This window comes from Arachis ipaensis, chromosome B6, assembly GCF_059453495.1.
Source record: "Arachis ipaensis isolate K30076 ecotype BB chromosome B6, ASM5945349v1, whole genome shotgun sequence".
Lineage (NCBI taxonomy): Eukaryota > Viridiplantae > Streptophyta > Magnoliopsida > Fabales > Fabaceae > Arachis > Arachis ipaensis.
Genome location: NC_142441.1, coordinates 13,836,032 through 13,848,970, shown reverse-complemented (window position 1 = coordinate 13,848,970; position 12,939 = coordinate 13,836,032). Strand labels below are relative to the sequence as shown.

Here is a 12,939-nt window from a genome sequence, read left to right as displayed (position 1 = left end):
GATATTTTTGTATTTAATATAATCAAAAATGTACTATTTTAAAAAATATGTTTGTATTAAAAAAAATATGTATTTAATATAAATTCAAATTAAAATATTTTGTTTTAATACATATTTTTTAATATAAACATATATAATTTTTTTTACCTAGGACATCTTTTGATTATATTAAATACAAAAATATCAAATAATTTTAACTTTGAATTTCTTGTAAAATAATCTCTAATCATTTTATTATTATTATTATTATTATTATTATTATTGTTATCGAGTGACTATATATATATATATATATAAGAATTTAATGAATAAATTTATCATTATTTTTGTCTAAAAAATAAAAAAAATATAGTACAATATTATTGTGCAATTAATAATAATAATTATTTTATTTTATTTATTTTTGGACGGGAGATTATTATGTCTAACAGAGAGAAATGTTGGGGATTGATTTGTACATTAGTTTTTCTTGGAGTCTAAAATGTCTGTTTTTAAAATCTTTGGGAACTGATTTGGTAATTACTCTACCGGAAAATGAATTGGAGATTGATTTGTCTGCCGGAATAAAACCTTGGAGACTGATCCGTGTATTAATTTTCTTTGAGAACTAAAATGTCCATTCTAAAATCCTCAGGATTGATTTGGGTAATTACTCTATTATCATTTATTAATATTGATTATTGAAAAACATTTGAATGCAGCAAACACTGTTGAGATTAGTCACAAAAAAAAAACACTGTTGAGATTGGCTCAGCCGTTCGGTTGCATACTTGCGTGTTTCGCTGAGTTGCTAGTGTTGAGGTGAGGCTGAGGCTGAGGGAGCATTGCAGCCGGAAAAAATGATGGCTACGTGTTTGCGTGTACCCATGGTTTCTTCCATTCCCACTTCGTCTTCGTCTTCTTCTTCTTCTTCCTTACAGCCCCAACAATCTCTTCGCCGGAGATGCTGCTCTCTTTCGGTGAACGCCACAAGCAAATCCAAAATTCCAATACCCCCTTTCAACCCTAATGACCCCTTTCTCTCCAAGCTTGCTTCCGTAGCTGCCACTTCCCCTGAAACCTTGCTCAACCGTCCTCTCAACTCCGATACCCCTCCTTACTTGGACGTCTTCGACTCCCCCAATCTCATGGCTACTCCCGCCCAAGTAACTTCTCTTTTTCATTTTCCTTTATTTTCATGCTAGCGTAAACATGCTATCTGCTATTGGAAATTCAGAATTTGAAAATTATATTTCCGCTGTGAAAGGGATTGGGAGATATATGGATTTGTGTTAAATTTTGTTAATTTGGATGAAAAATTTACTTGATGCTTTGCTAGATATTAGTCTTGTGTTTCTGCTTGGATTAGGTGGAAAGGTCTGTTTCGTACAATGAACACCGGCCGAGAAGGCCGCCGCCTGACTTGCCTTCGCTGCTTCTCCATGGCAGAATTATTTACATTGGCATGCCTGTAAGTTTTCAGTTATGCATTGGTCTTTGTACTCTTTCACTTGTGCCAATTGTGCTGCTTGTAACACTGTTTGTTGATAAGAACAATGCCTCCCAGCTAGAATGGTTGTGTTGCCTGAATGCTACTTCCAGAGTCCGGAATTATGTGGTATGATGGTGGGGGAGAAGTGTCATGTATTTTATCCCCCAGTATATTTTGACGCATCATTTTCGCAACTATTCTGTCTGTGTGGCATTGTTGAGGCCGTGATGTTGCGAGTAGTGCATCCTATTGATTCTGTTGGCTTTTATACTTTATAGTAGCAATTTGTGTGACCTGTTGTCAATGCTTCTGTCTCAGTTGGTGCCAGCTGTCACAGAGCTTATTGTTGCAGAGTTGATGTACCTGCAATGGATGGATCCTAAAGAACCAATATTCATTTACATAAACTCCACCGGTACTACACGAGATGATGGTGAGACGGTAAGCTTTAGATTGCCTTCCAGCTTGCAGTTTAATGGATATGAACATGTTCCATTTCTCTTTCTGATTTCTGTAGTTTTGGTATTGAGTACTTCTCTATCTCATGCATTTTGAGTTGTTGCATTCAGGTAGGGATGGAGACAGAAGGTTTTGCCATTTATGATGCAATGATGCAGTTACAAAACGAGGTCTGTTTCTTTTCATCATGAATACACTTGCATGGTGATTTACTTGTATACTCTCGTATTTTATCTTATTGGTGGTTCGTACTTTGCCAATAACATGTTGAAACAAGATTCTGAGATTCTTTAGATTTTGCAAAATGTGAAGAGTGATGTAATTATGTAATGGAGAGTGTCAACTGTTGGATATTTGTATTGATGATCCATGCTACTGGTAGCTTGGTTAGAGAACTTTGTGTGCTCTATTATAATGCACACATATTATGTACAACAGTTCATATTATAGTTACATATTACTTACATATTATCGTTGATTTATTTGTCAAATAATGTTTAAATTTTTCACCCTTTGGGCTGTGGATTTTTCACTTCACTAAGATTTGAATTTATCTTTTACCTTGTTGTATCATGATCAGATTCACACAGTGGCTGTTGGAGCTGCTATAGGTCAAGCCTGTCTGCTACTTTCTGCAGGGACTCCTGGTAAACGCTTCATGATGCCACATGCCAAAGGTATGTTGTGGATCATGTTGTTTTTAAGTTTCTGGCTGCCATTCATCAATTCTTCACAGGTTTAAATTTGTTCTATTGATTACAGCCATGATTCAGCAACCTCGTATTCCATCATCTGGTTTGATGCCTGCTAGTGATGTTCTTATACGAGCTAAGGAGGTTAGTCCATTTTGTTTGTTTGCTGCATTGATTTTTTTTCATCATAAGTGAGTACAAACTTAGTGCTGCCATATATATTTTCCATTGCTATTGGAATTTAATACTGCCACACAATACAGCTGATTCTCTGGGATTGATTTTCTTGTTCAAAAAGAGTTTTTTGCACACACACTGTTCATGCTGAGGCTTATAGTCATTTCAATTGGAGCTCAAGAGATTGAATGTCTTTTAAATTGTATAGTTGACACGCGCTTCAAATATTCGTAATATGAAGAATTCAAGTATTATTTAGAAGTTATGAGTTTATATTTTTAGAATGTTCAATTTAATTTGATGTATTTTGATTTTGCTTATTCATTTATTAAATTTGGCTTTATGTTTATGGGATTAAGAATTTCTTTATTTTTAATCTAATAAGAGGTTATAAATACCTCCTAAACTATTGTAGTTGTCATATAGAGCGATCAGAGGAGTGCCAAAGCACTTTTTGGTTTCATAATGAAACCATGATGTGAATAAGTGAGGTTAAGTGAGTCCCTCTCTTGTTGTATCGGGAAATTGGTGTAGAAGGTTGAGTGATTCCCTACGATTCAATTCTCAAACTATGGTTTAGACAAGTTAGGTTGAGGAGTCATTTTCTTGTTGCATCAAAAAATTGGATAAAAAAGTTGAGTGATTCTCGTTGTATTCAATTTCAAGCTATCCTTTTGTTTTCTATTTTCTATTTTCAATTTCAATTCATCTTTTTCTATTTCAATTCTTATCTTCTTGTTTATCATTAGTTCTTTTTCTTTATCAATAATTTAAAATGTAATCTCTTTATGGAATTCCCTTGTTGCATATTTTCCCCAACATTTGGGAAAATTTTCATTTTTGATTTTTCTAATTAGATTTTAAGTGTGAATTTGAGTACCTTTCCACTTTGATAGTTTCTAGTTAATTGTCACTCACCTGTGTAAATGCGAACTCTTGGTGCAATTCCTTATCCCAGATTTCCCCAAATATGTGGCAGCAATTATTCCATTCATTTTTCTTGTTCTTGTATACTATACATAGCTGCTAAATGTGAAACTGAATTTCTTGCTTATTTCTCCTCTTCATGTTCTCTTATGTGAACCCTAAATTATGTTTTGAAAACTGTTTCTGCAACCTTTTCTACAGGTCATAGTAAACAGGGACACTCTGATTAAACTACTGGCCAAACACACAGGAAATGTGAGTACCATGCATGGGTGCTGTTGTTGAATTTATTCAGTGTTTAGGCTGAATCTAATGTTTCTATCATTTTCTCATTTTCTAAATTACTAGTCAGAGGAAACAGTTGCTAATGTGATGAAGAGACCATATTATATGGATGCAACAAAGGCTAAGGAATTTGGGGTCATTGACAGAGTAAGTGCTTTACTTGCATTGGTTTGTTGTCTTACTGCGTCTATGCTCTTGAGCATGTGTTGCTGACAAAACCAATGTTGGATACTGTATCCAGATTCTTTGGCGTGGCCAGGAGAAGATTATGTCCGATGTATCTGCTCCAGAGGATTGGGACAAGGGAGCTGGTATTAAAATTGTAGATGGGTTTTAGTTCCCCTTTTGTGACTGTATTACCATGTAAGTGAATTCATTTCTGGTTCACCTTTTATTGATTTCAAATTTCTTCACTTATTTGCATGGTTAGGAGTTACTGACAGAAAGCAATTGTTTTGATTACTGAAAAAAATGTTCTGAAGTTTATCTTTGGGTAAAAAGAGGGGGATAAGGTGCTAAAAAAAGGGGCAGTAATTTGTTTTTAATTATTTAAAGACAGCCGTGCTTTTTTTGGCGCGTTTTTGTTATAAATGTCTACGCAAAATTAAAAGTATACCCCGTTTTAAGAGCTGTAGACTGAACAATTTGACTGTAATTCTTCTTGAATTTCAAAGCCATAGCTTGGTGTCCTTTTCTACTTGGCAAATGATTCTCTTTAATTTAGTTCATTTATCTGATGTAGGATCTGATCCGAAGTTTTATGATGCTCCCTTGCAGGTTTCACAATAGATAGTTGTCTATGGGTCCTTTGTCAAGGAAATGTTCTACAGCTATTCACAGAGAACCAATTATGATGGAGATATCATTCAGAATGTCCCAAAAAACAAAGGAAAAGACAAAAAAGACTCAGATTGTTCATCTCTATAGGCCATAGTGATTGGTTCTGAGCGGATATTATTGATTGCCTACCCTCAGTTGTGCACTGTTACATAGGGATCGACTCTCTTTAGTAAACAATGTAATACATGCAAATTTTGTAATGTTTGTTTTCATAAATCGTTTCAGATATGAACTGGTGAGATTATCCTATAAATCATGTGCTGCTTCACTTCCATTTCAATTGAATGGCGATATTTGCACACTAGTTGTGTCACATACTTTTTGCTAATTGTAAAACTGGCAAAGACGTTTTTTCAACACTTGTTTAATTTGTTTCATGTATAAAAAAACAGTTTAAAATAACGTGTGTAATGCTACTACCAATTCCGTATACTATACTCCATAGAGGCATAGACTATGTTGCCCATACAGTAATGAAAAGAGGTAATGTCCGAAACATTAGTTGAAGGGGAATATGAGCTGCTACTTACTGTTAGTGTTGGCGATTCAAATTGTTCGTTGGGAGGACGAACATGAATAATCCCTCCCTCGCGTTGCGATTTACACTCTTCGTCTCCTTCTCACTAACGGCTTCTTCCTTCCCACAATTACCATTCTTTTCTAAGCCTGCTTCCACCCCCAAAGCCAAACCCTCTGACTTATTGTCTCTCCTTTCTTCCAAATCTCAATCCTTAACAGTCGATCCTCTCGTTGCACGTGACCTCAATTCATGCTTCAAATTCCTCGTTCCTTTCTCCCCGGAGCCTCGTCACCGAAAGCTCGCCTCCGCCACTCTCATAGGTTCCAACCGCAGAGAGAAAGATGACCGCCGCATCTGGTGGCCGCCGCAGCCCGTCTTGGACCTCGCACGCCTTGCCGTCGATTCCGGCGGTGACCCCTCAGCCATTCATCGCCTCCTCGATCCAAGCGTCATTCTAGTCAGTTTTCTTTCGTTTAGCAACGGTTTCATTTCACACTCTCACGGTTGTTTATTTCAAATTAATTAATGACTGGTTTTTGCTATAGGATAGGTTCCTGACGTTGAAGGATCAAATCAAGATCGCTGTCAACTCACTAGAACTCCCTATGGCAGGGTTTTCATTAATGAGGTTTGCTCAACACAATGATTATACTTATATTACGTATATAGATAAGAGAATTACCAGAATAGTATTATCATTCATGTTCAGTTTCTATAATAAATTGTAGGAATTGAATATGTACATGAAGTTCTTGTTCGAGCTCATTGCTGCTCGAGCTCCATCTATTGGCTTCGATGTTGCTTTGAACCGCTTTGATCTCTTCCATGGTCACATGTTTCTGGCCCTTGACTCTGGTAGACTTGGTATCTTGTATGTTGATACCTTTCTCTCATATTGTTCTCTTTTGCATTCTTTGTTTGTGTTGGATATGATTTATGTTTTCCCGAGTTAACGATGCAGCAATTTCATATTTGGCAGATTCCATGCGAGGGAATACCCTGCTTATGATAAACGAGACTTTCCTTACAATTTGGGTTACTGTCAGAGAGGTACATACTAGATACTACATGCTTCCCCCACATGTATAATTTGTTGTGACTTGTGAGTGTTGCTCAAGTTACATTTTTCCCTGTTAATCTTATCTTCAAATTTGTTGTATGCCTACATTATGTTTTTAAGTTCTTGTGTTATATTTTCTGGTTCCGGGGGAGTGCTTTGTTATTTTTGTGCTCACTTGTGTGCGAGGGAGAGGACATGATTTGGGTAGAGTGGTCTGTGTACCTTTTTGTTGCTCACTGTGAAATGAGTGACATATATTTTAGATGGCCAACTGTCTTACTCTTGTCTTTATTGTTAATACTGTGATCCTTTTGTTTCAGGGTCCAATGTGACATATGGTGATTCAATGAACATGAGGAATATTCTTTGGCTGGCTCCATTACCCGGCAATTCTCCGAAGTCTTGGGCAGCGCCAGGTAAAGTTATCATATCCACACAATTCACATTTTTTTATTTGTTTCCTTACTTCCTTTTGGTCTTGGAATTTATAACGTTACTGGCACTATATAGCTTACTGTGTTAACTTGAAGTCTTGAACAAGTTGTTGGCCTATGTAGCCTAAATTTTAAGGGTTTTGCTAACTTGTGCCCTAAAGGCATAGGTTAAGAACACCATAAAGAGAAATGTATTATAGAAGTTATTGGAAATATATATATTTTACATTTCTAATGCAATGAATACTTCAAAAATTTAAAAAAAATTTCTGTTAATTGTATATTTAAAATATGCTTTATGGCACAAGTTAGCTAAATCCAAATTTTAAAGGGAAAAGTGAAATGGAATACAGGTCATTCACTCATTACTACATTAGACAGTCTTCTGTACCTTTCTGTTGTTACTTGAAGATATTCCTCTTTTAAGTTTTACTGCATTGCACAAATGAAATTATGAGACCCCTACATTGAGTAATTGTGATTTACTGATTTACTCAGAATCCCCATGCTTTATATCCTTTCTAGGATAATTAATAATTTATAGCCTCAACTTCATTTGAACAGGTGTACTGGTAGTGTTGGATGCTCGTCCGGATGGAATCATATACAGAGATCTAATACCAGATTATGTAAAATTTGCAAGGACTATATATGAAGGTTTTTGTTCCATTTCATTTGGATGCTGCTGATTTTCTAAGTGAAATTTGTTAGCTCAAAATTTTGTTAAGGATGAATTACTAATTATGTTATGTCGATTTTCTTCCTTTCTAGATGATCTCGGGGAAGTTGCTGTGGATGTGAACTACTTGAATGTAGGGTCTGAATCTCCAAACTATCAAATATTCATATGTTGAAGATGATGTATTGGGGATAACTATGACATAGAACTGACTTCACAACGTACACCATCCTTGATATAAATGAAGATTGCCAAAGCTTACACGTAGAATTGAAGTGCATTACGAACCAATTTGATGGGTCAATTGATTTTATAGCTTTGTTCAAAACTTCAAATACTACTTTTTATGCGCATGCAATTTGTTTTCCCTTGGCATCCAAGTCTCTGCTCTTCAAAAGGCTATTATTATACCACAAATGTTACATGAGTTCTACTCGAATTCTTCCCCTTTAATTGATTTTGCGTCGTAGTTCTCTTTTTTTTTGGACGGGGTAGTTCTACTCTTCAATTCTCAGTAATTTAGGCTAAGATTAGGTGAAAAGTGAGATCCTTACATAACTACGGGCCATATCAAACGAACGGACTAAGTATGTGTAAAGAATATTCAAAAGCCCAAAACGAGTCCAGGCGCAGCTAGAAGATACTAAGTTGCTAACTTCTTCTAAGCATCAGCTAAGACTTTAGTTCAATTGGTAAATCTTATTCTTCTTAATATACTGCATTTAGATTTGAATCTTGACAAATGTTAAGTAGTGAATATAAACCCTTAATTAAGTATTGTATGGGTAAGTATGTAGTGTAAATCGATTGTGATGTTGTGGTGTTATAATATTTAAATTTAAAATTTAAAGTTGTCTAATTTATCTAACAAAACAACAACAAAAAAACTACTTCTAAGCAGAGTAGAGATTCTTCTAGAATTTACAAGCTAATAAGATTCTTGTTTCTTGATGACAAATTGACAATTAAGGAAGATCTCGCAATGGATGACGAAATACAATCATAAATATTTTAAATATCTCTCGTTTTAGGTCCCACTCCTAAATGGGAGATTAAGATGTGCGACGTGTCATGTTTTTGTTGGAGCGGGTTATCCTATCCACATGGATCATTTTATCATCCAAAGACTTTAAGAAAGCGGGCTCCATCCATGTAAGAAGTACACGATGGCAGGCACAGTAACAGAAAAATATTATTTATATATTAAAATTAATTATTAAAATTAATTATTATATAATTTAATTTATTTTTAATATATATTTTATATTTTAGTATATGAATGATTTTAATAAACAATTTTAATATATAAATTTAATTTTAATATATTAATAATATAAAATATTTTATACAATTATATAATTATATCTATTTTTTAAATAATTATTTAATATAAAAAATAATTATTTAATATATAATTAAATATACTTATAAAATTACTTTATACATTGCCATCAAAATTAAATTTTTTAATATATATTGAAATACGGAAAACTTAAAATAGTAAACAAGTATTCAACGCTCTTGCCAGCGGCTTAACGGCGTACCCTAAATTAAAAAGGAGCAGTGGTGGAACTCGCTGCAGTTTGATCAAAACCCCCTTCGTTCTACACTCGCGCTTTCGCTACTAGTGCCTCTGCAACTGCTTGCACGATTCCTAACCACTTCTTGATTCTTTTTTTAATTTTTTTTATTTTGTTCTCTTCGCTCTGAGATTTTCTGTGTCTCTCTCTCTTGCTCCGTCACCGACTCACCGATGCACCGTCTCGATCGCGGTGATGTTTGGAAAGGCAAGGCTCGTTCCCTACAGCTGCAGCTAAGGGGCCGCTTCCGAGTCGCCGTCGATCGCCATTGGCGCCGCCGCCATCCCTTCATCCCCCACGCCCAGGGTTACTTCTCCTCCACCTTTCAGCGTTGGCTCAACCGATTTCGCGATTTCCGCAGGGACTCCTTGCCTTCTTCCTCTTCTTTCTACCGCAAACGAGGTCTGTCTTCAATTACCATTCTGCTCTCTCCCGTTCAATTATTGTGTAGGAATTGGCTCGATTTTTGACACTAAAAGTGTGAATGATTCGTTTCTTATTATTGTACAGTGAGTAAGGATTTCCTTTCTGAAGAAGAATCCACTCTTGTTCGTATGATGCAAGCTGTTGCTGTTCCTGTTGTTGGAAATGTCTGTCATGTCTTCATGAATGGATTGAACCGTGTTCAGGTATGCCTTGCCAGCTTCTGTTCTGTGACATTGAAAATTTTCGCGTGCTTTTTGGTGCTTTGATCTGACTTAATTCTGGTTGTGGAAGAACAGGTTTATGGCTTAGAGAAACTCCATGATGCTTTGCTGCATAGACCTAAGGGTAAACCTCTTCTGACGGTCAGCAACCACGTTGCTTCCATGGACGACCCGCTTGTTATTGCTTCGCTGCTTCCTCCTAGTGTTCTATTGGACGCTAAGAACGTCAGATGGACACTCTGTGCAACTGATAGATGTTTCAAAAACCCTGTAACTTCTGCATTCTTTCGATCTGTAAAAGTCTTGCCAGTTTCTCGTGGTGATGGTATTTATCAGAAGGTATATCCAACACATGATAATATCTTTTAACATTATTTGTTGAGTGGTTCTATAGAATGGATAATTCTATAATGTAGAGTTGTTTGTGTGAAGAGAATGAACAGTAGTGTGTATAATTTATTTTAAAAAATTAATAAAAATAAAATGGCACATTCTCCTAAAAAGGTCTCTAACTATCTATGGAGGTGAATCTTCATCTCTTCACCGTAGCATGCATCCTATAGTATTATGTGTTTGATTTGACATTTTATTTTTGTCTTCTTATTTTGTCCTGAAAAGTGAAAACTAGTTTATTGATTTTGAAGTGTATTTGACAAAGCATCTTACGCTCGGTCATTTATATTTTGTCCTTTTGCGGTCTTCTTATTTTGACCCTCCAATCTGAACTTGAAGTTCTTATCCTATGTAGGGAATGGACATGGCCATTTCAAAGTTGAACCATGGTGGTTGGGTTCACATATTCCCTGAAGGAAGCCGCTCCCGGGATGGTGGAAAAACCTTGGGATCTTCAAAAAGAGGTGTTGGGAGGTAACAATCTTCCATATTATTATGCAGTAGAATACTAACTTAAAAGTTGCTAATACTGGTTCCTACTTTGTTTGTTTCTTGGCTACATTACTTTCTTTATATGATATATGGTATCATGGTTGAAATTATTGACGGAGCTAATAATTTGTGTGGGAGAGAATATTGAAATTGTTTGTTGGTAGGAGAATGACAAAGTGATAAATATTGCACTTAGATTTTGATTTGAATGCCAGCCTTGGTCTTCTATTCTGATTTAGAGACTTGAAATACCTATGAGAGTTTTTAAAATTGTCTTGTCTGATTTATTTTGTTATCCATTGCCTACCTATATTCAAATGGGAGCATATCTTCTTAATGTTGTGAATACGTTGTTGTTTTTCTGTTGTGTTATTTACTTGAGATTGGCAATAAATTTAAGGGTGAAGATCATTAGAACTGGACCTGTTCCAGTGTTTAGGTCTGTTATTGTGTATCGACAACTCATAAGTATATTTAGGGATCAATATTTATAGTTTTTCTCCTTCAAGATTTTAATATTGGTTTGCAGAAATATGATTTATTTTTTATGCACGATCATTATAATTTGCAGTTTTCTATATCCTTCAAGAATACATCCGTGTGTTCTTATATCATATTTTAAAGAAACATGTTCAAATCAATGTTTATATATTGGATTGGATAAATATATATTTGTCTGTTTGGGTGCTTGCTTGCTTAATGTGGAAGCATTTTACAGATAGTTGATTGATCACGTAGTATGTAGTAATATATATGAATAAATGATTCTTCTATCTTACTTTTGTCATTCATTACCTCTGGGCTTTCAGGACTTGTATTTCTGATATGCCCCCATCATTTTATAGAAGTTTGTTGTTTCCAAACTACGGGTTCTACATTGAGTGTTTGTTTCGTATTCATTGCTTTACTATGCCTGTATGTCTACTTTAAACATGTATCCTGACATAAACTTTGTCCATCAGGTTGGTCCTGGATGGAGATAGCCTGCCCATTGTTGTCCCATTTGTACATACAGGGATGCAAGATATCATGCCAATAGGTGCTAACTTTCCCAAAATTGGCAAAATGGTATGCACTGTTGCAGTCTTCTTTTTATATTTGAAATTTTGCCATGCAGATTGTGAATGGAATTTATCTTTATACCTGAAAAAGAGGTATGAGGATTTGATTAATTTTTGAAAAAGGCCGATTTGCTCTGTGCTGCCTGCTACTAGTGCACTCATTGTCACCTAGGCTTTGGCTGTGTTTCTCACCACAGAAAAATGATCAAGATATTAAACTACAAAATTTCTTCATGGCATGCCAATTCATTCTTTATTGGTGAAGTGTTTACTTCGAAGGTGTTTATATATTCAGTAGAAAACCTCCCAACATAGTCTTGGCATGTTTTTTATTCTGTAGGTTACAGTACTAATTGGTGATCCAATCAATTTCAATGATATTCTAAACGTGGAAAAAGTTTCTGACGTGCCACGAAAAGAATTATATGATGCAGTAGCATCAAGAATCGGTGACCAATTACATAAACTGAAAGTCCAAGTTGACACACTAGCAATGGAGCAAGAAATGCAGTTCCAAGCTCACTCTTCACTCAGCTCTGTGCGTGCATCTGGAATCTTGCAGCAGGTTGATTGGGAATTATTTGGAATGGGAAACTTAATGTCTGCAGACGACGATGATTCTAAACAGAGAGAAGAAACCATTATTGGCCCAAATACAAGTGTCCCTCAACCTCAGGAATCTCACAGTGATCAGCGTTGGGGAGTAGGTTTTTCGAACAGGATGCGAGGTTACATGGATCAGATGGAGCTAATGTCTTTTGCTGCTAGAGGCATATTTATGACTAATGAAACCAAAAACTCTACGGGTCGTAATAGAGAGATAGGACCCTTGAAGGCATGGAAACAGTATTTGGAAGCTAACCTGTTACGGCCGTGGAATTACGTTCACTGCTAAAATTATATTTATAGATGTAACTTGGAATGTAATGTTATGGATTAAAATTAATTTTGTGTAGCCTAATATAGTTGCGGATAAATTGTAACTTAGATGGCCAATTTGTGCCTTTGGCTGATCAGTTACTATCAGCTTATGGCAGGGTGTAATCGAATGGTGACTCGGTCATAATGAGGTGAACTTAGTTTTTCCAAAGAAGAATAGAAAGCAAACTAATAAAAAAAATATTCTCTCGCAAGAGGTCTTGTGCCTAGTATCATCGTGGGCAGGATTTAACATTTGACTGCCTAACCTTTTTGTTTTGATTAGTAATTAAAAATGTAGGTA

At 35.6% G+C, this 12,939-nt stretch overlaps 3 protein-coding genes across 3 annotated transcripts; all 3 read left to right on the top strand.

Annotated features, from left to right (window-relative positions):
* Positions 1 to 657: 657 nt before the first annotated feature.
* Positions 658 to 5,131, top strand: LOC107645912 (ATP-dependent caseinolytic (Clp) protease/crotonase family protein). The gene is made up of 10 exons (XM_016350061.2): positions 658 to 1,145; positions 1,349 to 1,450; positions 1,790 to 1,912; positions 2,041 to 2,100; positions 2,511 to 2,607; positions 2,693 to 2,766; positions 3,928 to 3,981; positions 4,075 to 4,158; positions 4,253 to 4,374; positions 4,789 to 5,131. The coding sequence occupies exons 1-9, from the start codon at positions 840 to 842 to the stop codon at positions 4,346 to 4,348; spliced, it is 996 nt and encodes a 331-aa protein (XP_016205547.1). The 5' UTR covers positions 658 to 839; the 3' UTR covers positions 4,349 to 4,374; positions 4,789 to 5,131.
* Positions 5,132 to 5,272: 141 nt separating this feature from the next.
* Positions 5,273 to 7,993, top strand: LOC107645913 (T-box protein). The gene is made up of 7 exons (XM_016350062.3): positions 5,273 to 5,828; positions 5,922 to 5,999; positions 6,100 to 6,242; positions 6,351 to 6,421; positions 6,752 to 6,847; positions 7,430 to 7,522; positions 7,637 to 7,993. The coding sequence occupies exons 1-7, from the start codon at positions 5,424 to 5,426 to the stop codon at positions 7,717 to 7,719; spliced, it is 969 nt and encodes a 322-aa protein (XP_016205548.1). The 5' UTR covers positions 5,273 to 5,423; the 3' UTR covers positions 7,720 to 7,993.
* Positions 7,994 to 9,043: 1,050 nt separating this feature from the next.
* LOC107645914 (Phospholipid/glycerol acyltransferase family protein) lies at positions 9,044 to 12,850 on the top strand. The gene is made up of 6 exons (XM_016350063.3): positions 9,044 to 9,526; positions 9,635 to 9,753; positions 9,847 to 10,110; positions 10,520 to 10,638; positions 11,619 to 11,724; positions 12,058 to 12,850. Exons 1-6 carry the CDS (start codon positions 9,298 to 9,300, stop codon positions 12,610 to 12,612), a joined length of 1,392 nt encoding a protein of 463 aa, XP_016205549.1. The 5' UTR covers positions 9,044 to 9,297; the 3' UTR covers positions 12,613 to 12,850.
* The last annotated feature ends 89 nt before the right edge of the window (positions 12,851 to 12,939 follow it).